The following is a 26,031-nucleotide window of genomic DNA, read 5'->3' on the forward strand; positions in this document are numbered from 1 at the left end:
CTGATGCGAGTAAGATATGCCGCAGTCAGAGACTAAGTTGATGGCAAGAGAGCTCGGTGGAGAAGCGTAGGAGCTATTGTAGGTACGTCCGGGTGTCAAATTTGTTGAGGATGAAGAAGAAGGTAGATAGGGAATAAAGGCAGCATCAATGCGACAGCTGCGATGATGAGGGACAAGACACCGATACAGCTGGGTGGTGGAAGAAAAGACAAAGATAGAAAGGGACGGCCTAGGGGAAAGCGAACGCGAAAAGCGCGTTCTTGCGCCTAAGGTCTCTCTCGATTACCGCATCAAAGTATTACCACTTTTGTACTAGCGTTATTTTTTGTCTCTCTTGTTGAATCCGAACATGTTTTGTGCATATCTCTCCTTTCACTACTTTCTTTTTATTTTTTAACTTTCAAGTCAACATGGCATGTATGAGCCTTCACTTGGTCATTTGATTTGATAACAATCACAACCTGTGATGCCGCCCTCTTTTTCCGCCTACATCACCTGCGCTTCGGAATTCACTATTGACATTGAGCTAGTCTCTCTTTGAGACCCTACAAGCACCCTTTCCTACGATGTACACTGTGGCTTTTTAGTTGTCTGTAAACAATGAAGTCTCCGATAGCTCCCATCCTTCTTGAGCCCCATCTTGGCGAACTTCCAGGAAGTTCGCGAAGGATTTCTCGCAACGATGCAGCTACCGGAGCATCTGCCGCAGGTGTTCGCGCTCTCAGTGCACAGATGGTAGCCTTCTATTTCAAAGCGCCGATCAAAGCTTTCTTTCGTATGCGTGTCGAGTATGTAGTATCTGTGGACCTAATGATCTTTGTGTTGACAATATTTCGTCTAGTTATATGGTACACCCTCCCACCATCTACAATAGATGAGAAAATACAATCAACCTATCATCAGCCTTCGTTACTTATTATTTGAAACAGGCATTTGCAAGAGCTGTGAACCCCCGTGTCGCCGAAGGCAAATGGTCTCTGCATACGACAACCCCGGGATTATTGCTCCACGCCGTTCGAACGTATGGCTGGCGGTTTATCCCGAATCAAGTGCTTCCACCGTTGATGGCAAATGCAGGGTGAGATATTCCCCAAGATAGGGGCCTAGCTTATTTGAAAGCGCTAACATATATACCAGGGTTGGTGCCGTTCTCTACACATCCTATCTCCAGGTTTTGGGGGCCCTGCATGAACCTGTGTCCCAAGGGGTCAAGCGAGTCTGGCCCCCGGCTCCTCCTTCTGCAACATTTGCAGCTGGATTTACCGCCGGCACAATTCAATCGATCGTAGCCGCCCCTCTAGACGCGTTACAGGTTCGCTTTCAAACCAGTGACATGCTGGAGGGCCAGTACCGGAGTATGTGGCACTATGGCCACCATAAGCTCAAACAGATTGGTCTCCGCGGGGTCTTTGCAGGCTGGAGTCTGTCGTTTATGCGGGATTCACTCGGTTATGCTGTGTTCTTCTCTTCATTCGAATACATCAAGTCACAGTCCTACTATTCCTTCGTCACTTGGTACTATGGCTCCCTCCAAGTCGATCGTGTGGACATGTTTTCATCGTCCGAGTCTAGTGATCGCGGTGTGCCACTCATCAAACCCCACTACGCATTAGAGCCATGTTTCCTGATGATGGCTGGTGTTGTGGCATCGATCGCTCAGCAAACCATTCAGCATCCTCTAAGTAGGATTCAAGACCTTCACTTGGGTCGACTGGAATACCTGGATCACCAGGCCAGTTTCGTACCCTCGCGACAGAAGATGATACGATTATATTACCACGCCTATCAGGAGACCTTCAAGAGGTGCAAGCGAAAGGCTGCCCGAACCGGAGGCTGGCCCTCCTGGTTGTTTCGTGGGTTTATCGGAAGCTCTCTTCGCCAAGTACCTAGCACCAGTGCCGGCCTGATCATTTTTGAATTGGTGCGCCGACGGTACGCAAATCCGGCAGACACTGTCCATATTCAAAGTGATGGATATGATATCCTTCTCACTTAATGGCTTATATGACAGGTTTTCTTACCCTCCCCCCCCAATCTCGTCTTGACTTTTTTTGAAACCTATTTTTTTTTTTTTTTTTTTTTTTTTTTTTTTGGTTTTTCGATTGTTCATATTCTGGTGAGGGCGTTATAGACATGTAATCTTGTTTCATTAGACCTATATACACTTATGTACATATACAAGCGATACCCGACTCCGGATACTTCGGTTATTGGAGGCACCTTTATAGGGGGTAAATACTTTTATCCTACATTCGAGAACCAAAGAAGGTTCCGTTTGGTTTTGCAATCAGACCGATTCTTTATACAACATTAGTTAGTAGTTATAGTACTGTTATATGTAACTATGTTGTAGTTTATATGTGTACGTAAGTAGTAACCCATTTGTCGATCCATCCCGCATTAGATGATACGATCTAGTCCATATTAAGACTAGTACATTACCCCGTATTATGCTGTACAAATCAAATAGCGAAGGTACCACTTGGCATTACATAGTACATTTTGGATGTCTCTCTTATTACTTCGACTTGCTTGTCCTCTTTTCTCTATTTCGTACTTCCCATTTGATCCCCCTTATTATTTTAACCTAGCTTCTCGGACACTTGATCAAAATCATCTGAATCCCTCTATTCCTTTCCTATTCTATATTTGACTTTTCTTGGCTGTGTAATGCTCTGACTTGGCTCGGGACCCTTGACCCTTGACCCTTACTTTTTGCCCAAACGCACCCCCTCTCTCTCTCCAAATCTCCGCCTGACCATCCCCCCATTTGACGGTATCTCGTCATCCTGCGTCGCGTGTGACTTTACGTAGCTAGTCGCCCGCGGCCACATCGCCTGATTGGCGCCCTATCGCGGTCTAATACTGTGACTCTCAAGGTTGTGCCCAGGTTATACCTATACCGTTGCTGACTCCTTGCGGAGAACCTCTTATCGATATCATTAATTCCATCGACTCCGCATTCTTTTCTCCGAGACAAAGGGCTGCGAGGTTCAGCCCGTCAATACCGCCATCATTTCTCCGACTTCTCCCCCACGCGCCTCTAACATCCCCCTCCAGTCCATCCAGTCTATACCCTCTGATTCCCGCTTGACACCTTCGGCTAAATTATCGGAGTCCAGCGAGAAGGGTAGTCGAAGGTCTTCCCACTCGTCTGCTCGCTCGGTCGGGTCTGACTTCTCAATCTGGTCAGACACCGGTGACCTCGCCGAGCAGTTCGCCGAGGCTGAAGATCCACTGCAGATTCACCTTCGCACTTCCTCAGACCGACAGCTCTTGCGTCGAAAGGAGCGAAGGAATCAGCCAAAACACGTCCACTATCCTTCAAACTTGAGCAACGAGCGTTCCGGGGTCGATATTGAAAAGATCAGAATACCAAATCCTCCCCCGCGGCATATTTCGAGGGTTGAACGCGTTCTGGCCGCCATAATGACACCCAGAAATGAACCAAACACCCAGATGCACGGCTTAGTCGGGAAGCCATTACTGTGAGTGCCCCGAAGTCCAAATATCGTAGTATTATCACTGATTCGAGTTTGCATGTAGTTACTTCACGAGTGTGTTTGTATCACTGGGTGTCTTTCTTTTTGGTTATGACCAGGGTGTAATGTCTGGCATCATAACGTTCGTGTCTAATCCCCCGAGCATAAACTCGCTATGGAGATTAAGAGCAGAATGTAGCTAACAGATGCAGTGGCTGGTACTTCAAAGATTACTTCAACCAGCCTTCTCGGGCTACAATTGGTACAGTGGTTGCAGTTCTCGAAATTGGAGCATTCATATCCTCCCTCCTTGTGGGACGTGTTGGTGATGTGATCGGCCGTCGAAGGACTATACTCTATGGATCCATAGTGTTCTTCATTGGCGGTGCTTTTCAAACATTTGCCACAGGTATTCCCATGATGATGGTCGGCCGTGTCATTGCAGGCCTGGGCGTTGGTGCCCTCTCTACCATTGTGCCAGTTTACCAGTCTGAAATTTCGGTTTGTAATTCCCTTTCTCCCTCAATCCGCGGGGCCTTTTGTTGCCCCCACTCTCTCGTCTGATATGCTGACGAATCTCAAGCCTCCCCATAACCGTGGGAAGCTCGCATGCATCGAATTCACCGGCAATATTGCTGGGTATGCGACTAGTGTGTGGGTAGACTATTTCTGTAGCTTTATCGATAATGATTACTCCTGGCGCCTCCCACTCCTTTTCCAGTGTATCATGGGTGCCTTGCTTGGAGTTGGCAGTCTGATGATCTGTGAATCACCTAGGTGAGTAGGAACCTCCTCCAACTTCTACCAGGCTAACTCCCAGGTCCCTACTTAGGTGGCTTCTTGATAATGATCACGACGAGGAGGGCATGGTGGTGATCGCAAATCTTTATGGCGAAGGCGATCTCCTTAACGACAAGGCCCGCCAAGAATATCGTGAGATCAAGATGAACGTCCTCGTCCAGCGCCAGGAGGGCGAGCGATCATACTCAGATATGTTCCGCCGGTATCGCAAGCGTGTTTTGATTGCCATGTCCGCCCAGGCCCTAGCTCAGCTCAACGGGATCAACGTCATCTCATACTATGCGCCTCTCGTTTTTGAATCGGTATGAATACCATATGCTGCTATGGATCCAGCGTCTGCCTCCCGCGACGCCATGTCGGATTCAAACAAATTCCAATGTGATTCAGGATTATACTGACCAAATCCTCGATATAGGCCGGCTGGGCTGGACGGGATGCTATCCTGATGACTGGAATCAACGGTATTTCATACTTGCTGTCTACCATACCACCGTGGTATCTCGTGGATGGCTGGGGTCGGCGACCGATCCTACTTTCGGGTGCTGTTGCCATGCTCATTTCGCTTTCTCTTATCTCCTACTTTATTTACATTGAAATTCCTGCCACCCCAACCCTGACGGTCATATTCGTTATGCTCTACAACGCAGCGTTCGGGGCATCTTGGGGGCCCATCCCATGGTTATACCCCCCAGAGATTTTGCCTTTGAGTATTCGTGCCAAAGGTGCAAGCTTGAGCACCGCTTCAAATTGGGCATTCAATTGGCTCGTGGGCGAGGTGACCCCTGTCCTTCAGGAAGTTATCAAGTGGCGGCTATATCTGGTCCATGCATTCTTTTGTGCATGCAGTTTTGTGCTTGGTAGGATTGCTCATCCATGGTCATCCACTAGGGGGCAGTATACTGACTATTACAACAGTTTATTTTTTGTATCCCGAAACGAGTGGAGTCCGCCTAGAAGATATGAACGTTCTTTTTGGCGATGCTTCCACCGCCATGCCAACACCCGCCACTCAAGGCGAGCGGGGGTCGCTGATGGGTGCTGGTTCACCCGTCCCATCGCTTGACCTGCGTCGACAGTATGGTCAATTTGGGGCAGATAATTCCATCCCTGGTCTAGATATAGACCCGCCCACTTCGAGCCATGAAGGGACCAGCAAACGCGGACGCTCGGATTCTCACCAGGGCAGCGTTCGCGGCGAAGGAATTGGTGGCTGGATCTCAAATATGGTCAGTCGAAACCGAGGAGCGGGCCCCAGTGCTACTGGCAGTCAATATAGACGTTTGGAGCAAGGAGAAGGAGACGAGCAATGAAAAGGTTATGGATAATTGTGGCCTTGGACTGAATAAAGGAAGCAAGAAAGACCAAAGAATTCGATGTCATATATTCTCCTTTCCCTATTTATCAATTGTCTTCTGTTTATTTCATTTGTGTTCACGTTCGCGGTACATAGGTTCTATTTATAGTATCCTACTACTACAACATAGTAACTCGGGTTAGTAGTATTATCATCCATGGGCCATCTGTAGATACAACATACACTATGTACGTAGGTTTTGATATATAGTTATATATATATATGTATTAATAGTATATTTATATTTATAGTATACTAAGTACATAGGTAAGGCTGGAACTGCGAATTACAAGAGCCATGTTCTGAAAACGGCCCGCTAAAAGTGGACTTTGTTTATCCTCCTTGAGGCCACGGATCTCACTTTCTCCTTTATTCTCTCAGCCCACTCTCTTGTTTTACCTCATTTCATTTCAATTTCAATTTCAATTTCAACCTTTTTTCTTTTTCTTTTTCTTTTTCTTTTTCTTCTTTTAATCTACTCCTAGCATTGCTTCCGGTCTATCCGTTAGATTTGCCTATTCTATCCCTCATTTGCCTAGGGGAATGGCTATGTTCGTCTAAGCTATCCGCCCTTCTATTATCGGTCTACCTCGGTATTCCCCCAGTTTAACTTCCTACTGTTCTCCCATTCTGTTGGGCACATTTTCTTTTGAAAATACCACAAGGTGCACTATGGCGGGCATAGACACTGCCGTGAGCACGGGCGCCAAACCCGAGTCCGACCTCCGTCGAAGAAATGTTCCTGCTACTAGCAAACTTCATGTGGACTCAAACCAGATCAATGCTGAAGATGTGAAGAAAGCTAGAACACAGGTGAGATAGCCTTCATCGACATCATGATATCCGCTCTTCTAACCCCCTTGGACAGTCACCCTCGTTCCTCCATGTGCTAGCTAGCTGGGAGCCGATCATTGCTCCTATAATCTTGACTGCCCTCGCCCTCTTCACACGCCTGTACCAGATCGGTCGTTCTAACATTGTGACCTGGGATGAGGCCCACTTCGGTAAATTCGGTTCCCACTATCTCAAACGCGAGTTCTACTTCGATGTCCACCCACCTTTGGGAAAGATGTTAGTTGGCCTGTCCGGGTATCTTGCTGGTTATAATGGGTCTTTTGAATTCAAGTCTGGCGAGAAATATCCAGAAGATGTGAACTATACCTTTATGCGAGCCTTCAATGCTGCCTTTGGTATAGTCTGTATCCCCCTTGCCTACTACACTGCTCGAGAGTTGAACTTCCGTCGGGCCACAGTCTGGTTGATCAGCCTGATGGTGTTGTGTGAGAACTCCTATGCGACAATTTCTCGGTTTATACTTCTTGACTCCATGCTGCTCTGCTTCACATTTACTACCACAATGTGCTGGGCAAGATTCCACCGGTTGCAGCGTGATAGCTTTTCACTGGAATGGTATGCCTGGCTCTGTTTGACTGGCTTGAGCATTGGATGTGTGTGCAGTGTCAAATGGGTCGGTTTCTTCTGCACTGCCCTCGTCGGTCTTTATACTATTGATGACCTCTGGAATAAATTTGGCGACCTGAAGATGCCACGGGTGAGTGCCTGCTCTCCACCCCCCCTCTCCCCTAAGTCGACCACCGATTAGCTGGCTAATACAGATGCGTTTGAACAGGCTGTACTTGCAAAGCACTTGGTTGCTCGTGTTGCGGGATTGATTATCATTCCAATCTTGGTCTACATGTTTTCCTTTTATCTGCACTTCTTGGTGCTGGCGAACAGTGGTCCAGGTGATGCTCAGATGAGCTCGCTTTTCCAAGCCAATCTACAAGGTACCGAGGTTGGCAGAGACAGCCCTCTTGAGCTTGCACTTGGGTCGCGTATCACACTCAAAAATATGGGATACGGAGGAGGGCTTCTGCACTCCCACGTTCAAACCTTCCCAGAGGGATCTATGCAGCAGCAAGTCACCTGCTACCACCACAAAGATGCCAACAACGACTGGTTCATCTACCCCAACCGACAGGAGCCGGACTACGATGCCACTGCTGATCTGCGGTTCGTTGGCGATGGCGATGTCATTCGACTGATCCACGGACAGACAGGTCGCAACCTGCATTCCCACGCCATTCCAGCACCAATCACTAAATCACACCACGAGGTATCATCTTACGGAAACATTACCATTGGAGACGACAAAGACCACTGGAAGGTGGAGGTGGTGGATGATGTTGCATCTCGGGACCGATCTAGGATCCGGACACTCACAACAGCATTCCGACTCCGCCATCCGGTCCTAGGCTGCTACCTACGGGCAGGAAATGTCAATCTACCCCAATGGGGCTTCAAACAGATTGAAACAACATGTACCAAAGAAAACAAACCTAGCGATGTGTACACTCACTGGAATGTTGAGTCTCACACTAACGACCGCTGTAAGCTTATACCCTTTTCAAAAACTTGATATTGACGAGCCCAATCAGACTTACTGACCTATTCACAGTGCCCCCCCGGTGACCCCGGCTCCTATAAATCGCCCTTCTTGAAGGACTTCATCCATCTGAATGTGGCCATGATGACCTCCAACAACGCTCTGGTTCCTGATCCTGACAAGCAAGATGACCTGGCTTCCAAGTTTTGGCAATGGCCGATTCTCAACGTCGGCCTGCGCATGTGTTCTTGGGATGACAGCGTTGTCAAATACTATCTCCTAGGAAACCCTCTGGTTTATTGGGGAAGCACTGCAGCTCTTGGTGGATTTGGTCTTCTATTCCTTTGGTACCTTCTGCGCTGGCAGAGGGGGTACAATGATCTCAACCATGAGGAGATTAGCCACATTCACTACTCTGGTTTGTACCCAGTTATCGGATGGGTATTGCATTATCTTCCCTTTATCATCATGGCCCGCGTGACTTATGTCCATCATTACTATCCGGCTCTCTACTATGCTATCCTGAACTTTGGCTTCTGCATTGATTGGGTAACACGGAAGATGAGCCCCAGATTATCTGCAGTGGTGTATGCCTTCCTTTACGTGATAATTGTTGGATTGTTCATTCATTTCCGAGCCATTGTGTTTGGAATGGAGGGCTCTAATCAGCAATGGACTCACCTACGCTGGCTATCCGGATGGAAACTGGCGAATGTGAACTAAGTATGGGGATCGCTTGATGAGCTTCGTGACGTGTTCTTGTCCTCTCTGCTTGTTAACTCGTGTTGACCACCTCAAAACTGGACCTTAGATCAACACGAATAATTTCAGTTTATTTTCTGTACTTGTAAAGAAAAATGCAATGTTATTAGAGATAGTTCAGTTCTCATTCCAACAGTCATAGTCACGTTTGGTGCCTGGTACCGATTTAGTGGAATATGAAGATGCGTCGGCGGCTATGTGCCACTGACTACATAGTTAAGTATTTATTATTACGGACTGCGAATTTAGCAACACCCTCCGGTCCAACCGTTGCCACCTCTGCGCATAGCATCATCCATCCCCAATGTGACAGTTCTAGGCACTCCGTTGTTTGCCCCTCCTGAGGCTCCGAATCCTTTCACGCCGCTCCGCCGATCATTGAGGTCGTATTTTCCCGTTTCGATGTTACGATAGATTCTCTCAGCAACCTCCAGGAATGCTCGTTCCACACCATCTCCAGACTTGGCGCTCGTTTCAACATAGCGAACCACATTATTCATGCGACACCATTCTTCCGCCTCCTCCTGGGTGACCTGCCTTTGATTTGATCCAGAACTGGCCCCCGTCAGATCAGTCTTATTACCGACCAAGATGACAACGATACCATCTTCTGCAATATGCCGTAGATCCTGTAGCCACTGGGTGCAGGATATAAAGGTCGAGTGCCTGGATATATCAAATACTAGGAGAGCGCCAGAGGCGCCCCGGAAGTAAGAGCGGGTGATAGACTTGTATGTCTCTTGTCCAGCAGTATCCCACAGGGAGAGTTTCATGCGTTTCTGATTGGGAGAACCTTGTGGTTTTCGTGGAGGGGTAGGGAGCCCGGAGGTGGTAGATGCTTCTGGAAATGTATCACCTGACGATCCGGGAGAAGGCTCATCAAGTCCTAACTCTAATGAAGCTGGAGGACCAACTGGCACAATTCGCGATCCGAACTCGACTCCAATGGTCACATCATGAGATGGGGAAAAGCGGCCTTCACAAAGTCGGACGGTGAGCTATTGTTTGGGTTACGGTTAACGTGAGGCACAAGGTCAAAGACCGATGGATATGGCACTTACGCTGGACTTGCCAGTGCCAGAGTCACCAATGCAGACAAGCTTAGCAATATAATCCCATGGCTGTGACATGGAGAGAGTAGAAATTTCCAATTCAAGAATCAGATATGAGAAAAGAAAGCAAAGGATAGCTTTAAGCTACGATGTAGGTACAATATACGTTTGGAGATATCCCCCCCGTTATCAGCTGAGTCATCTATCAAGCCTGACGTGCCCATATGACGCTTTCATCAACCTGCGTGACCCTACAACACATATAGCCCTTTCACTACCTTTTTTCTCTCTCTTCTATCTCTCTTCTATCCCCAGTTCTCCTAGATTTGACATATCTCCAACTAAATTCAAAGTTCTTCCTCTCTCTCTCTCTCTCCCCCTCCCAGCCTTTTACTCTCTAATATCTATCTCACCGTACTTGATTTCCTCACTATATTCCCTTTAGTGATTTATCACTGGTCCTGTCCCACTCACCGTACTTCCTTGATTGCGATAACGGACCATGTTCTCTGAATGTAGGAACTGGAAGATCTCCAAGTATTAAATAACTATACATGGCTAACACTTTGCCTTCACCTTAGATGCCTCACGATTCCTTGCTCAGTCACAATCACGAGTAACCTCTCGCCCAGATGAGATTCAAAGAACGGGTCGTAGCCGCCCTAGTCAACACCAAGGCAACCCTCGACACCCCTCATCACGCTCCTTCTTACGACCTAGCGATCCCTATCGACCAAGTGTATCCCAAACATCTCAATTTCCTTTTGCCTCCCGCGGCTCCGTTCAACAAGCTCCCCTATTCTTCAGTGCCACTGATGAATTCCGAGAGGAGGATGACGAAACAGAACGTGAGCGAGAAATCGCTGATTTTTATGCACTCCAACGATCAAGACGGCATTTTGGCGACAGCAACTTGAAGGAATCTTCGGAACTTGACGATTCAGAACGTTCAGGTTTCGAGGAGCAAAGTTCACCATATGATGATCGTCCTGGTAAAGGCATCAAGAGCTCATGGCGGGGAGAAGAAGGTGTTTTTAGCGCTCGTCCTTTTCCTATCGAGTCTGTGGCGGAAGCCCCAGAGAATGGACCGACATCTCTATCCAACCCAAGCAGTAGCAAAGTTCGAGGTCATCTGGTTGATGTCGGTCTGGAGGATTCTTTACGGACCGATCGTGACAATGACCAGGCGTTATCTAGTCCCAGTACCAACGATCCACCTGTCCAGCGATTCCAAGAACGAGGACTACTGAAGGACCCTTCTGGTCACAACCAGCATGGACCTACTGTAGAGCAGACTGAGCTTTTATCGCAAGATGCTCGACGGCCGCCCAGCTCAGCAAGCTCATTCCCAACATCGGTCTCACCGCTAGCCTCGGAAAACACAGTGCACGATGCCTTTTGGGGCCAGTTGTTTTTGATATCTCTCGCGGGATTGTTTGCTTCTGCATTTCTTGTGTGGCTCAACACATCTACACCATCTGGGGACAAATCAAGATGGGGTGATACAATATACATGACTGTCCATGGATCTTTCTTCCTCCTCGGGATATATACTATTGTATCGATTCTTGTGTCCCTTCTGTGGTTGGCTTTACTTCGATCCTATGTGCGACTTCTGGTCCATGTGATTCTAGTCGCCGTTCCCATTATCTTATACTCTTTCTCCTTATATCCTTTCATCTCAAGTTTCAAGGGACCATGGCATGGGATGAGCGTCCAAGACAAGGCGATGAGATGGGGCTCTGCTATCCCGTTTCTCACAGCTACCATATGGATCTACAATGTTGTGCGTGGCCGTCAGTCTATAGGGAAGGCCATAGGCATTCTTGAGTTTGCCTGTCGAATCTTGGCTGCCAATCCCGAGCTTCTTGCTCTTGGTCTGGGTGCCTTGGTCTGTGTTGTTTCCTGGACATGGATCTGGATGCTGATGTTCACTCGCGTTTTCTTGGGCGGTCATCTCGTTGGCTCAAAATCGTTCATTATTGACGTGGGTAGCTGGTGGCTCGGCATCTACTTCGTTGTTGTTTATCTATGGTCGATCGGTATCATTGCAGGCATCCAGCGTGCCGTCACTGCTGCAACAGTGAGCCAGTGGTATTTCCATCGTTTAGCCACACCTGCCCCCACCTCGAGGCAAATTATTCAGGCAGCCATCGTTCACGCCGCCACAACTCTCTTCGGCACGATCTCTTTGTCTAGACTACTGGGCCTACTGGTTCGAGTTCCTCTTCTCTTATTACCACGTCACATCTCTTCATTGCTCAGTCTGTTCGCCTATTCACTCGTCCCTACCCCAATTACTTACTTGACCAATCCTCTTTCTCTCACTTATGCAGCGATTCATTCGCAGCCCCTTTCCGCTTCCTCCCGGGGGTTGAGCCAAATGACAATTCTTGCACCATCGGCGGCCTCAACCTCTTTACACCCCCGTTCCTATTCTCGATACCCTGGGAACTCCGGGTCTTTACTATCATATCAACTGTCCAAGTTGATCCTCTACGCTGCGCGATTCATGATGTCCTTGGCCTTAGGATTTGGTGGTTGGGTCACCACTGCTCGGAGCCTGACAACCTCTGCGTCCGGTGGCACCATTCGTGGCAGTCTTTATGCCTATGTCGTCGGCCTCATTGCTGGAACAATTGGCTGGACCACACTGGGTGCAATGGAAGGTGTGATCGCAGATATCGTCGATGCAGCGGTCATTTGCTGGGCAAGCGAAGTCGGTATTTACGGCAGAGAAGCCCGGTATTGCCGTGAGGCTGGTTGGCTCTTTGGTGACTCGCAGCCTCGCTTCGGACATGAATATCAAGAGGTCTAGCGGGAGAGGGAGATTTGTCTTTCTTCATCTTATAAGTCCCTAACTTATGCACCATTTCTTTTGTACGATTGAGCGGTTATAATATTTCCATATCCTTTAGCGAAATTCTTGACTTGACAAGCAAATATATCCTGCATTTACATTTCGGAGGCAAGTGATGCCAAAGCAGCTCTCTGAGAACATAATGTATTATTTTGCATCCCCCATGGTATATTCGAATTGCAAATAGCTACATGAAAATCCAGGGCTCGTGGTATCATGAGAAAATAGTATGAAGGGAAAGGCAAATGACCTGTGGGAAAAGAAAAGAAAAACATGAAACAAAAAAGCTAAGGCCCTCCCCTGAGACGCCAGATGAAGCATATTCCGAGCGACGGAAGAACAAGAAAATAAGGAGACAAGTATGAATGATAACAAATATGAATGATGAATTAGAGACCGAGCCGTCCATTCCATTCCACTCGTTCATTCGAGCACCATTCTTTTAGTAGGGACCAGCCAAACCGAACCACTTCCATCGGTGGTGTAGTGCTACCAAGTGGTAGGAAATAGCTTCCAGCATAGTCACCAGCCTTGAGAGATGATCGGCCTCGTTCTGAGTAATTTCGAGATCGCTGGGACCAGATCGTGGGGAACTCACGGCCAAGGACATCTTCGGACAGACCCCGGGTGCCCTCTATCCATAGTCTCTGGGACTCCTTGTAGCACTCAGGAAGACGAGCCTTCAAATCTGAAAATTCCTTTCTGCTTTTCCTGTTCTCATCCAAGAGGGCTGTGTGTCCGTCACTCCCAGGCGTGGGAACCGGGGTGTGCTCTCCAGGAATTGGGCTTATCGCGAGGCGTTCAAGATCGAGGGTGTGAATGGCAGTGAAGGAGACAGCCCCAAGGAGCAAACAGAGACTGTTCAATGCCGGATATGGTACACTGTTCTTCCTGACTACACGCCAGTATGGCACAATAGACAGCCATGTTGAGGAATCCCCGACCTGGCGTGATGACGCCTTGGCCTGGTCGTTCGCTACGAACGCCATAATAAAGGACAACAACGCTTCGATTGCAGTCACAACAGCTAGCTTTTCGTCAGTGACCGAGGTCCCGGTTTTCGACGTATGCCGCTCTGCGGCATGTTTCAATTCACGACCGATGCTCGCAAACTTTTGCCACTCATCCCACCATACCTGTCGCTCATTGCGCGTACGACCATCCGCCTGTGTCGGAGAAGTTTTCATGATTGACCCGGGATCGACCGAGTGACGCTTGTTGGAGGTATAAGGAGTTTTGCCATCATTCTCTCCGACATCGTGCCGACGAGATGTAGGAGGTTTTAGGTCTCTCGGGTCTTTCACCGGAGTGATGGAAGCTGCTTTGGGTTTATCATGGGCGATTGAATGAGAGGTCAAGTGTGGCTGAGGAACCGGCGTTCGAGGCTTTTCGGGGAAGCTTCTCGGCTCCTTTGAGCGACCATATTGAGGGCCAAGGGCTTCACCAGTCTCATTTTTCTTGCCCTTCGGATCCCCCGATGTGTGCCCACGAGTCGAACCAGTATCTCCTCCCTTCTTCCTGAAATGGGAGATATCATCACGATCGGTATCCTGGCTGACCGGCGAATCCGACAGATGCGCTCTCCTTTTACCAGAAAATTTAAGCAAAGCTTCAACACGCTTTCGGTTCGCTCTTCCATATCGCAGTTTGGTAAGAAGCTGCGTCCTTTGTGGGTCGGCACGAGCGTGGTCTCTTGAATGTTCGTGGGTATTGGATTCTTTGGCAGGCAATCCCTTTCCTACCCGACTATTGCGAGGCGGTGAACTGTCCTCAAGACGGGCCAACTCCTTTTCGATGTCTGGAGGGAGGGTAGGAGATAGCAAGCGCGGAAGTCTGGGGCCACCCGATGTCGGTGGGAGAGTAGGCGAAAGAAGTGCGGGCAGCTTGGGGGAATGCGATTTGGCAGGGCTGGGCGCTCGGCGTGTCTCTTTCTCGGGAGATAGTCGCAGTTTCTTTGTGAGATGTGCTTCGGACTTCTTAGTCGCTGAGGGGTTAGAGAATTCAGGTTCCGACCCAGATGGCCGTTTCTGGCCCGCTCTTTCGGGAGAGAGACGCACATGTGACTTCGGCGGTAGTCGAGGCATTTTAGTCTTGTCAGTATTCTTGAGAGGCTCCGAAGATGTCATCTGCCGTCTTTCTTCGGACTTGGCGGAGCTTGACGCGCCTCGGCTACCTGCTTCGAGGCCAATGGGGGGTGCGACAGCGACACTGGTCTTCTGAGTCTTGTAGTCCTTGAGACTAATTTTCTTTTTGGCCACGGTTTCTCTTGAAGTTTCTCCAGCGCTTGGGACTGTCGATCGATCGGCCATCATGCGCCCCGTTTCGTCTGACCAGTCCCCAACGGCTAGAAGCAATGAGTCTGTGTCGTGGTGTGTCAAGAAGGTCATATATTGTAGTTGCTGCTCCTCCAAGCTAAAGGGTCTGTCATGCCCTACAGCCCAATTGTTGGCGGACCGGTTCCCCAGGTTAAACGGTGTTTTGGTCGGAAATGTGAGCAAATATGGAACGGGGGGAGGACGTTGTCGGAGAGGCGTTGCAATCGTTGGTCAAGCACTTCACGGTCCGACGTCGGGGAACTCGCAGCTCGGGGGGTTGTCGTGGTTTGGGAATGGCGGTTCTCGTTCACCGACATCGCAGTGCGCGGGGGTTCGCGATTTGTTCTTCCACAAGAGATGCTGGTATCATACGCGCTTCGAGCACAATTCGGGCCCAAGTCTATCACCTAGTCCTGTTTCTCGAGTCGGTATGGCAAGTTGCCTGATGATACTCAACGCATTGAGCCAAGTGAAGGATATTGGGTGTACAAGATCCGGCCTTGTTCAGGTGCCGAATAATCAGGGCATCCTATCACTATCGCGCGTGGGGGGGTGTTCCCATAACCCTGGGACTTCGAAGCCGCGCAATTGGGAGGTAGAAATAAACGCAGTCGAGGTAACAAAGAAAAAGTGGGATGTGTCACAATGAGAGGGTGACCTCTTTCCATGAAGGAGCGAGAGATGGGAAATGTCCCCGGATAGAATGAAAGAGACAGATGAATTGGAGAAAGGTTACGTTAGGTCGGTTACGGTTCCTGTTGCTTATCGGCTTATCGTTACCGTACCAGTTCATTACATACAATACAAGAGTATAAGGTACAAGAGTATACGTAGTTATCCCATTGATGAACATTTGAAGATCCTTTATAACTATACATAATTAGTTATGTGTACATAGTTACATGTATGTACATGTAGGATGTATGTGCTTTTGCCATCTTGATACGATATTACCTAGGTAGGGAATGAATCTATAAAATATGCCAGCTTTGTTCCTGAAGCCTCAACATTCAGGAACGATCATCCTCTGCAAACTTCTCACGCCAGAATGCACGGTAATGGTGCTGCTCGCCTATCGTAGAGATCTCGTCAACCTCTTGAGGTGTCAGTTTGAACGTAAATGTGCGTAAATAGCTGCTTAGGCGGGATTCTTTGCCACTGGTGGTAATAGACACACAGCCACGGTCAATGGTCCAGTGTAACAAGATCTCGGACTGGCTGACTGCATATTTGGTGGCCAAGGAAGAGAGCAGAGGGTCCAATGGCCCACCCTGAGCCCGGGTGGCAGGAGTGAGACCACCATAACTAACAGTCTTGATACCTTTACTCTCTTGGTAGGGAACAAGATTGCCATGTTGAAGGTAAGGATGAAATTCAATCTGATTCACAGATGTACCACTTTAGCGGTTTCGAGAATTGTCTCCAAGTCATTTTGGAGGAAATTGGACACGCCAATCGACCGGGCCTTCCCAGATGCCTTTAATTGCTCCATAGCGGCCCAGGCAGCTTGAAGCTCTTCCTTTGACTTTGTGAAGAATGGAGAATGGATCAAGTACCTGCTCCAATCGTCAACAGCGGTTCCCGAGCGAGCCATCCCTCACACCACGTTGGAATTCACTTACAGGTCCACATAGTCAAGCTGGAGCTTCTTGAGACTGGTATCAATGGCCTGAGGAATATCGGCGATATTGGTGATGACCTTGGTTGCCACGATGAGCTTCTCTCGAGACACCCCGCTCTCTTTGATGCCTGTCCTAGTTCCTCCTCGGTCTGGTAGACTTCAGCGCCATCGAGATGGCGATACCCTATTTTCGTTGCCGTCTTGATTGATTCGACCAATTCACGATTTATACCGGTGTCGGACCTCTTAAACCATGCTGTGCCAGTGCCATACCCAACCTAGATGTTTTAGAGAACTTTGCCCGTATTACGTGGGGGTAACGACGGTATTTACTCACGATAGGGATCGAGATACCATGATTGAGGTCCAATGTCCAATGTAGGAATAGATGCAATATGGTTTGCCATGATTCCAATCTATTTCAAAAAGGGCAAAAATATACTTATACTGTAGGAAGATGAAAGGTGGAAGTCGATAACTTCGACCTTCATCTGCCCCCGTGGCCCGCGCGGGCCTGGGCAATGATTAATAATGGGGAAATTATGTCATTTCTAAATCCTAGGAGCTCCGTCTCCATACTTCCTCGTCAATACTTTTAGAACCTTCACTTGAATTCATATTGCATTACTTTAGGTCTCTCTCTATGAACTTCCGCGTGCTTGCGTGTTCAAGAAATTGGTATATGTTTCCACGCAGCTTTCGGCCACTGTCGGTTCGGAATCGTTTAAACAAAATGGTATCACATCTTTCAACTGCCGGGGTCTCTCTGGCTGAATTACCGAAATCACATGTTTTCACTTCTAAATTGCCCTCCGATCCGGCTTTTGAAACACCGGAATCCTCGCATAAGGCTCCAAGGGAAACTTTAGGGCCTCGCATGGTCAAAGGAGCTTTGTTCACATACATTCGCCCAGAGCAGACCGATGACCCAGAACTACTGGGAGTCAGTTTGAAAGCGATGAAAGACTTGGGATTGAAACCAAACGAGGAACAAACATCACAATTTAAGGCACTGGTCGCCGGGAATGAAATTTGGTGGAACGAGGAACAGGGTGGAATCTACCCATGGGCACAGTGTTATGGAGGTGAGTATCAACATCGTCATGCATGAGAAATGCAAAAGAGACTAACATGAACAGGGTGGCAATTGTAAGTTACGAAAGGAGCTAGGGGTGTAATGTTAACGGCTGACAACATGTAGCGGTTCATGGGCCGGACAACTTGGAGACGGGGTGAGTTAATAAGTTAACATGCAACCAAATCCTCGGCTCCCTAGATATACTAATGACCGGAAAATTAGCGTGCAATCAGTCTCTTCGAATGTGCCAACCCGGAGACAAATACGCGGTATGAGCTGCAACTGAAAGGAGCAGGCAAAACACCCTATTCGCGTTTCGCAGATGGCAAAGCTGTCCTCCGGTCAAGTATCCGTGAATATGTGGTCTCAGAAGGTAAGAAACCCTATATGAAACCCGAGGACAGACCACTGAAAGATTTCTAGCACTCTCTGCCCTCGGTATACCAACCACTCGGGCACTCTCACTCACGTTGGTTCCTAATGCCAGGGTACTGCGAGAGCGTCTTGAGCCAGGAGCAATCGTTGCCCGGTTTGCTGAGAGTTGGCTAAGAATCGGCACCTTTGATCTTCTTCGCGTTCGCGGAGATCGCGAGCTGATCAGAAAGCTTGCGACATATGTTGCAGAAGACGTCTTTGGTGGATGGGAATCCCTTCCCGAAATTGTATCGCTGCGGGACCAGCAGTCTTCCACGCAAATCGATAATCCCCAAAAGGGGTATTCCTGGCGATCAAGTACAAGAACACCAGGATGTACAAGAAAATCGATTTGCTAGACTGTATCGAGAAATCGCCCGCCGCAATGCCACGACAGTGGCCGCGTGGCAGGCCTACGGCTTCATGAATGGCGTGCTGAATACTGACAACACATCCATTTATGGCTTGTCGCTAGACTACGGCCCGTTTGCGTTCATGGACAACTTTGATCCCCAGTACACCCCGAACCATGACGACCACATGCTGCGATACGCCTATCGCAACCAACCCAGCATTATCTGGTGGAATCTTGTCCGGCTCGGGGAGTCACTAGGCGAGCTGATCGGGGCTGGAAACCGGGTTGACGATGAGAGCTTCGTCAACGATGGGGTGACAGAGGAGTTTGAACCGGAACTCGTCAAGCGCGCGGAGAAGATTATTGAGCGTGTGGGCGAGGAGTTCAAAGCAGTATTCCTAAACGAATACAAGCGCTTGATGGGCCAAAGGCTAGGACTGAAAACACAGGCCGAGTCAGACTTCCAAAATCTTTTTTCAGAGATGCTGGACACACTTGAAGCACTCGAACTGGACTTCAACCACTTCTTCCGCCGGCTTTCGGGGATGCCACTGTCTAACCTAGATACCGAAGAAGGCCGAAGGGAAGCGGCCTCGGTCTTCTTCCACGCTGAAGGTTTCGGTGGGATTGGATATACCGAGGCTACAGCTAGAGATCGCATTGCGAAATGGCTGGATAGTTGGCGGCTTCGCGTCCTAGAGGACTGGGACCCCACAAACGACGAGGAAAGACAAAAGGCCATGAAATCGGTCAACCCGAATGTAAGTACCTGTTCGAATTCCTTTCTTTTTTTCTTTTTTCCTTTTTTTAAAAAATCCGGTGACTAACCCATTGATAGTTTGTGCCTCGAGGGTGGATTCTCGACGAGCTCATCGAACGTGTGGAGCGCAAAGGAGACCGAGATATTCTTGGCCGGATCATGCATATGTCTCTGAACCCGTTCAACGATGGATGGGATCTCCACAAAGAAGAGGAAGAGCGTTTCTGTGGGGATGTCCCCAAGTACAAGAGGGCTATGATGTGCAGCTGCAGTTCGTAATCAAGCTACGAGCGCTATGCAAATTTCAACTCTCTGGGAGGCGAATGTGTGATATGCCTTTTATAAAACAAGGAATCAGAATGGAGTTGGGCTACATAGCAAATGCGTCGACACGAGATAGGCTGAGAGAATTTAAAACGTGCAATTACTCGTATGGGTATTTGCCAGGCTTTCCCTACATATATGTACTTCACATTATACGCGTTATCAAAAACCCCAGGAAAATTACCAAACAACCTAGGTAAGAGGCATCAAAAGTTAGATCATGTCAACCTTGTCAGTTGTTGATCTCTAGTCATACATTTTCAGGAGAAAAAAAAGAGAAATTCGTTTCGTGCATGCATGAAAAATGTCGTCCAATCCCATGGAAACTGTAGAAAGATGTTGACCAAAAGAGCAATGCAGGCAATGGGCAATGGGCACCTTAGTTAGGGCAAGCGGACTGAACGTGCCCGGGCTGCTTGCACTTGTAGCACATGCGCTCACCCTTGGCCTCAGTGGGGCAGTCGCGAGAGACATGACCGACTTCGCCGCCTAATCATGAGTTAGTAGCAGATTCCAGACAAAACGAGAGGACACCCAAGATCACTGACAGTTGTAGCACTTCTGACCCTGAGTGCAGTCACGGGCCATGTGGCCGAAGCCACCGCAGGAGTAGCAGGTCTGTTGACGACCACCGGCACCACCAGGACCACCGAAACCACCACCGTATCCGCCAGCGCTGTATCCACCGCCGTAGTTACCACCCTGAGAACAGTTGCGTGCAATGTGGCCGACCTGTCCGCACTTGTAGCACTCTTGGGAACCACCACCGCTGTAGTTGCTGTCGCCACCCTGGGGGCATTCGCGAGAAAGGTGTCCGGTCTGGCCGCAACGGTAGCATGACTTCTCCTTGGCAGGTTCCTGACATTCACGGCCTTTTTTTGGGGGGTGAAATGTTAGTGTAGTCCAGAGTCTGCGAGCTTCAACTTCAACTTACTCAAGTGACCTTGGCCTGTAATTGTGTGACTTGATTAGCAAAGTTCTTATAACCCATCCAAATGTCTAATGGACAATTTTTGAGATGAGCATACCGTTGCAGTTGTAGCTATTGGAAGACTGGATTAGCTTTTTAAATTGACAAATCCCAAGGTAAAGGGAGAATTTACCAAGTAGGGTTTCCCTTCTTAGGGCAGTCCTTAGCCTATACAAAAAGGCAGATAAGCCTCTCTCCTTTCCTTTTTTCGTTCAAATTTTCAGAGGGAAGTCAGGCAAAGGTTGTATTTACCTGGTGAGAGGCCTCGCCGCCTATAAAAGAAGAGCGTTAGTTAGAAAAAGAAAATATTCCAAAAAAATACAAAATCAGGTATCAGGTATCAGGTATCAGGTTGCGCAATAGAAGTCACAAGAGAGTCTTCCATTTCGAATTCCCACACAAGTTTCAAAGTGAATATGACGTATTTCACACTTTTGAATCGAATATCGAATTGACTCCAGTTGAAGAAAAAAAAAAGAACATACAGTTGAAGCAGCCACCACGTCCAGCAGGGGGAAGTCCATATTTTGGAATATTGGGGAGGTTTTATAAGAAAAAGAAAGGGAATCGAAAAAAATGAAAAAGGTCAAGTAAAAATGAAGAAAATGAAGAGAAGAGTCTGCGAAAAAAAAAATTCAAAAAATCAAAAATCAAAAAAAGTCCATCGTAGTGCGGGGAGAAATCTTCCCGCAAAAGCTGACCGCCCTGAAAAGAGAGAGAGAGAGAGAGAGACACATCCATTCAAGAGATTTTGATGGGGGGCATCTATCTCTCTCTCACCTGGTAATTCCTTGGTTTAATTTTTTTTTTTTTTTCTCCAGTTTATATAATGGAAGTAGTCATGGATTCAGAAAATGCCTGTTTGTCTGTCCCCTCATATCCATTTTGATGAAGGGTTTTTAGGTATCCCAATTTGTAATTGGTAATTGTAATGGATTTGAGAATAGAAGGGGAAAAAAAAAAAAAAACAGAAGTGAAGTGAAGCAAAATTTCAGGGTCTTTGACTCTTATATATATCTTATAATATATATAGTTAAGGGGGACCCCCTGTCCTGCCAGGGTCCTCAGTCACAAGGTTGAGTACCTTGTGCTACATGCACATCAACAGATTTAGGCTTAGGGCATAGATATATAGATATATATTATATATATATATATATTTATATTTATATATATATTTATATTTATATATATATTTATATTTATATATATATTTATATTTATCTCTCTCTCTGTGTCAGGTAAAGTCGTAACACTCAAGTAGTTGTGTCCCAGTCTTTTCTCGAAGGAGAAATACCCGTTCTTCGTCAAATCCGATAGGCAGGGTCAATTCTTCGGATTCCACATCTACACGGTTCAAATTGTGGTAAATCGTTCCTAGTCCTAGCTCCGGCTCGGGCTCCCCATCCTTGTTTCCAGCGTTGAGCTGAACACCGTTCTCCTCGAAGAATTTGCGACCCAGGGATGATATCGCCATCTCTAACTCCCATATTCGAATCTCATCCCCTCGAGAGCTTACAGAGACAGCTTTCCCGCGGTTGGTCACGTGAACAGCAGATACGGAAGAGGTATGGCCCCAAAGTCGCCGGCCGCCTTGGACAAATAAAGATTCCAATGTAGATACCACAAGGTACATAGTCAACGTGTTGTCGGCATGAGAAGTCAACAAATACGGATGGGAATAGGACATGGAGGTTGGCGGTTGTTGATGTATGATAGACGGTGCCCCAGGGCCGATACGAGGTTGGTGCTCGACCGACTCGCTTGCAGAGTGTCGCCTTTTTCTGGATTGAAGTGGCCTCACCCCAAATTGGGAATCCACTGTAGTAGCCAGTCGGGAATCAAGCTGTTGCCCGTCTCTGCCTAGACGCAATTCTTGAATCCCTAGAGACCACCCACAGCCAATGTGGAAGAAGCTATACACAACGGTAGCCACAATTTCAAAGGACGACACTCTAAGAGATACTGTCATAGGTGCAACAATGTTATCTGCCTTGAGGGAGGCAACCTGGCGAGGTCCCGAGGCCTCGGCAGTTTCCCCTGCTCGATGGGTACCAGGGTGCAGATTGTACAAGGTCAAAACTTTGTGCTGGGATACTACCATTAAATACGGTGACGAGAGGGCCATGGTCGTTATAGCAGAATCATTGCAGCCGACATGAGAGGACTGCAACTCTAGCTTGGACGTTTGAAGATCTAAGACGAAGAGGCTGAAGTGACCATTTCCCAGTCCGACTGAGATCTCGATCTTATCTTGGATCTGGCTGACCGCCAAGGCGGTTGGGGTCAGAGGTAATGATTCTGATGGAGTCGACAAAGGAGTTCTTGCAAGGCAGCGTGCTAAATCTCTTGTGGTCCAAGCCCGGAGCCCGTGTGCTGAATCCGCGGTGAAGACAATCCCAGCACAAAATCTGACCAGCGTAGGAGGGCATGGCGGCTGAGGAAACTCTACCTCAGTAACCCGGCATAGCCCTTTGGACCAATTATGCCGGAGCCGATACTGCCGTTTCCAATTGCCCTCCTGTGCCAAGTGCCCATGATCGAACCATGTTGCGACCTTGGGTGTATAATCCGTCTTGGCCGGAAGGGTTGTGCGTCTAGTATTTGCGAGGCGGCGGGCACGGGGCCGCACCCATTCCGAGTAGTATTGCCTTTTCCATATCTCAGAGTCCCCACCAAGAGCATGGAAGCGATGTGATAACCTTGAAGTGGCAAGTCAGCGAAAACCCCCAAGGGCCGACGACAATAGGAGTATAGATACCTTTGACACACGTTAAGGGATGATACTGGTAAAAATGAAAGGATATGGAGGAGCAACTCATTGCTCAAACAAGACAGACGATCAACAGGCCCAATATCGTTCCGAGTACAGGTCCGCTTTTGCGGTAGATCGGAGTCCCAGTGGTCTCTGCATCGTTTAGACATCCTGTCTCGGGATTTAACAAAAAGAGAGGCCTGCAAGGGGACTAGTTAAATCAATCGGAGGAATCATTCCGCATGCTCGGAAGAATACAGTGGTTGAAAGTGGACAATTACAGGTGGAGTCGACCCCGAGCCACCAGGAAACTCTTATCAGCAAGTGATAAGCTCACGTGTACCCATTTGGCCTCGACGCGTCGCGTTTGTATCACTCTGGCTGACTAGAACGTCTGCAACTTGGGGAGGCTTTTTTTTTTTTTTTCCTCTTTGCTTTCCTTCTCTTATGATTCATGTCATATCCCTCAATGGTACACTAGGATTCTCACAATGGAAGTGGTCAAGGAGCTCCACGCTGCGGTGGCAAGTGCCTGTGAGGCCTCCTTCGACAATGCCTATAAACACATGAAATCCCATATTGATGCACACGCCAAAGAGGCAGAGATGAAAGAATCAATGGCCAGTCAATCCCAGCGACGGTCAGAGACCAGAATTCGAGAACTTGAGCATGATATCGCAGTACTCCGGCATGAGCTGCAACAATATGAAGTTGATCCACGGGATCTTGAACTTCCCGGGGAATATGCCAATCTAGAGACCGAATTTGACCCGAAGAATCTGTGGGGGGATGATGTCCTGGATGATAAGGATCACCGCACTGCTCGGAAGTCTCGGAAAAGGGTTGAGGCCAAATACACCGCGCTTTATACAAATTTACAGACATTCATTCAAACTTGGAGTGGTCTCAAATCTCGGGTGTTGCAGCATAAAAAGAAGTTACGGCGATGGGATCAACAATTAGAGCGTGGAGAATTCTCGCTTGTTATCAATGGCCAGTCCGTCACATTCCGCAGAGTGGAAAGTCCCACCCCTGAGGATGTCGACGAAGAACACTCGAAGGCCCAAGGCTTTTCAAAGAAACGTCCGAGAGAAGATTGTCCAGATACTCCTGCCAAGGCCATCCGGTTGTCACAACGAAGGTCCCGTGCAGATGATGTGCACGCAGATATAAAAGTTGAAGATGATAGCCAAAGACTAATTCATGGCCTAACATCAGAGTCGGCCTCCACTCAGTCTAGCTCTCCTAGACCCGATATGGAACCCTCGGAATCTTCTGATACAACATGTCTCTTCTCCGATGCCCACCAGCAGCAGACTCGGCAGAGGCTTTCCACAGCACTTCCTGACAGGCATCTCAAACATACCCAGCCGGCGGTCATCAGGTTGGAGCGTCCTACACTTGTCAAAAATGAGATCCCGTCCTCGAGTCCAGCCCAAAGTTCAATGCACAACAGTGAACAGCCATCTGTAAGCACGCAAGATCTCGATGAGATAGGAGACAGGATACGCACACCAATCAAACGGAAACCCTACCGGGGTGTTAATAATGCAGACTCTTGGAATTCGGAGAACGTTACAAATAACACACGTCACTCAAAGCGAATCACAATCGACGAGAAGACATCCCAACAGTCATCTATACTCCAACCAGTTGATGGCAACGCACGCAGGGCCACACTATCTGCACTGGGGTGTTCTACAAAACACCTTCAAGATCTGGAGCGACGCGCAATACCAGCTCTGGCAGAAGATGGTGACGATGCGGTATCCTTACGGACGTCTTCGAAAATCGGCTCCGGTGTCAATCTTGGACCTTCGGGGGCAATGACAAATGGTGCGTTTGCACAGGGACGTCTAGAAAATCTTTTAGAACGACCAGTACCTTCCAAATCGCCACTTCAGTTTTCGAACGGGGTCTCCGGCCCAGACTCAACAAGGGCAATCGATACACCGCACAGTGATCCAACAACACCCAAGATGTCAAGTCAAATAGCCCCAGATATAGACCCCGATGATGAACCATTCAGGGCAAGACCTCTTCGTCGGCTTGGACTGGGACATTTCAAAATAAACCCAGCTAGAAACCAAGGGCTTGATTACGCATATAACGCAGTTGTCCGAAAAAAGGATGACCGCAGATGCATATCAGGTTGTACTCGCCCGGGATGTTGTGGGGATCGGTTCCGGGCTATGGCCCGCCTTGGGGGTCTCCCCGGTAAATCTGGAGCAGAACAAGAGAAAGAAGACCAGGCAATTCTAGAAGAGTTTGCCGGTGAAGATACACAATTGCTTCGAAACATGAGCGGCAAAGAGCGTGAAAATCTCCTGGTGGAAGCGAGAGCCAGGGCCCTGGCTAACCAGTATGGACGACATCGGCATACTCATCAGCGGGCTCAATCCCCTCCTGGCTTCTGGCGGACTGATATGCCGGATACACAGGAGGAGGAAGGGGACCTTGAAGCTGCCAAGAGGTTGGAGCGTGAGAAAGTGGAAGAGCGATATCGAGAGGCTATGCGCCCTGGGGGGTTATGGACATGGGCAGATGAATAAGATTTACATATTTCTACCTATGTCTATGTATGACCTGTTCGATATTATTCTATGGTTTGGAAACACATCATAAAAGTTATCACAAACCGTCAGTTCAATCGCCATGCATAGATCTCCAAGTATGTTGTATATAAGTATGAAAAGGCTCAAAGCATCAACCTCGGCCCAACGCATCTTGGCGGACGCGGGA

At 48.3% G+C, this 26,031-nt stretch overlaps 9 protein-coding genes across 9 annotated transcripts; 5 read left to right on the forward strand and 4 right to left on the reverse strand.

Annotated features, from left to right (window-relative positions):
- Positions 1 to 600: 600 nt before the first annotated feature.
- N7516_000005 (putative MFS monosaccharide transporter) lies at positions 601 to 5,593 on the forward strand (the record flags this gene model as incomplete). The annotated part of the gene is made up of 11 exons (XM_057212727.1): positions 601 to 788; positions 842 to 848; positions 930 to 1,078; positions 1,138 to 1,921; positions 3,061 to 3,488; positions 3,547 to 3,624; positions 3,695 to 3,983; positions 4,066 to 4,259; positions 4,315 to 4,585; positions 4,699 to 5,140; positions 5,199 to 5,593. 11 exons carry the CDS (start codon positions 601 to 603, stop codon positions 5,591 to 5,593), a joined length of 3,225 nt encoding a protein of 1,074 aa, XP_057074610.1.
- A 716-nt stretch (positions 5,594 to 6,309) lies between these two features.
- pmt2 (uncharacterized protein) lies at positions 6,310 to 8,746 on the forward strand (the record flags this gene model as incomplete). The annotated part of the gene is made up of 4 exons (XM_057212728.1): positions 6,310 to 6,450; positions 6,506 to 7,189; positions 7,268 to 8,027; positions 8,076 to 8,746. The coding sequence occupies 4 exons, from the start codon at positions 6,310 to 6,312 to the stop codon at positions 8,744 to 8,746; spliced, it is 2,256 nt and encodes a 751-aa protein (XP_057074611.1).
- Positions 8,747 to 9,030: 284 nt separating this feature from the next.
- On the reverse strand, positions 9,031 to 9,915 carry N7516_000007 (Rab family GTPase; the record flags this gene model as incomplete). Its single annotated transcript, XM_057212729.1, has 2 exons — positions 9,031 to 9,783; positions 9,847 to 9,915. The coding sequence occupies 2 exons, from the start codon at positions 9,913 to 9,915 to the stop codon at positions 9,031 to 9,033; spliced, it is 822 nt and encodes a 273-aa protein (XP_057074612.1).
- Positions 9,916 to 10,339: 424 nt separating this feature from the next.
- Positions 10,340 to 12,655, forward strand: N7516_000008 (uncharacterized protein; the record flags this gene model as incomplete). Its single annotated transcript, XM_057212730.1, has 2 exons — positions 10,340 to 10,352; positions 10,419 to 12,655. The coding sequence occupies 2 exons, from the start codon at positions 10,340 to 10,342 to the stop codon at positions 12,653 to 12,655; spliced, it is 2,250 nt and encodes a 749-aa protein (XP_057074613.1).
- Positions 12,656 to 13,086: 431 nt separating this feature from the next.
- Positions 13,087 to 15,329, reverse strand: N7516_000009 (uncharacterized protein; the record flags this gene model as incomplete). Its single annotated transcript, XM_057212731.1, has 2 exons — positions 13,087 to 15,109; positions 15,133 to 15,329. 2 exons carry the CDS (start codon positions 15,327 to 15,329, stop codon positions 13,087 to 13,089), a joined length of 2,220 nt encoding a protein of 739 aa, XP_057074614.1.
- A 693-nt stretch (positions 15,330 to 16,022) lies between these two features.
- Positions 16,023 to 17,040, reverse strand: N7516_000010 (uncharacterized protein; the record flags this gene model as incomplete). The annotated part of the gene is made up of 4 exons (XM_057212732.1): positions 16,023 to 16,410; positions 16,473 to 16,568; positions 16,635 to 16,782; positions 16,971 to 17,040. The coding sequence occupies 4 exons, from the start codon at positions 17,038 to 17,040 to the stop codon at positions 16,023 to 16,025; spliced, it is 702 nt and encodes a 233-aa protein (XP_057074615.1).
- Positions 17,041 to 17,366: 326 nt separating this feature from the next.
- N7516_000011 (uncharacterized protein) lies at positions 17,367 to 19,519 on the forward strand (the record flags this gene model as incomplete). The annotated part of the gene is made up of 7 exons (XM_057212733.1): positions 17,367 to 17,718; positions 17,773 to 17,782; positions 17,835 to 17,865; positions 17,934 to 18,084; positions 18,135 to 18,426; positions 18,485 to 19,241; positions 19,319 to 19,519. The coding sequence occupies 7 exons, from the start codon at positions 17,367 to 17,369 to the stop codon at positions 19,517 to 19,519; spliced, it is 1,794 nt and encodes a 597-aa protein (XP_057074616.1).
- Positions 19,520 to 19,736: 217 nt separating this feature from the next.
- Positions 19,737 to 23,459, reverse strand: N7516_000012 (uncharacterized protein; the record flags this gene model as incomplete). The annotated part of the gene is made up of 7 exons (XM_057212734.1): positions 19,737 to 20,053; positions 20,113 to 20,436; positions 20,499 to 20,513; positions 20,593 to 20,606; positions 20,668 to 20,702; positions 21,832 to 23,236; positions 23,296 to 23,459. 7 exons carry the CDS (start codon positions 23,457 to 23,459, stop codon positions 19,944 to 19,946), a joined length of 2,067 nt encoding a protein of 688 aa, XP_057074617.1. The 3' UTR covers positions 19,737 to 19,943.
- Positions 23,460 to 23,780: 321 nt separating this feature from the next.
- Positions 23,781 to 25,841, forward strand: N7516_000013 (SAE2 C-terminal domain-containing protein; the record flags this gene model as incomplete). The annotated part of the gene is made up of 1 exon (XM_057212735.1): positions 23,781 to 25,841. The coding sequence occupies one exon, from the start codon at positions 23,781 to 23,783 to the stop codon at positions 25,839 to 25,841; it is 2,061 nt and encodes a 686-aa protein (XP_057074618.1).
- Positions 25,842 to 26,031: the final 190 nt, after the last annotated feature.

This window comes from Penicillium verrucosum (assembly GCF_028828655.1).
Source record: "Penicillium verrucosum strain IBT 35672 chromosome Unknown utg000001l_segment0_segment0, whole genome shotgun sequence".
Taxonomy (NCBI): Eukaryota; Fungi; Ascomycota; class Eurotiomycetes; order Eurotiales; family Aspergillaceae; genus Penicillium; species Penicillium verrucosum.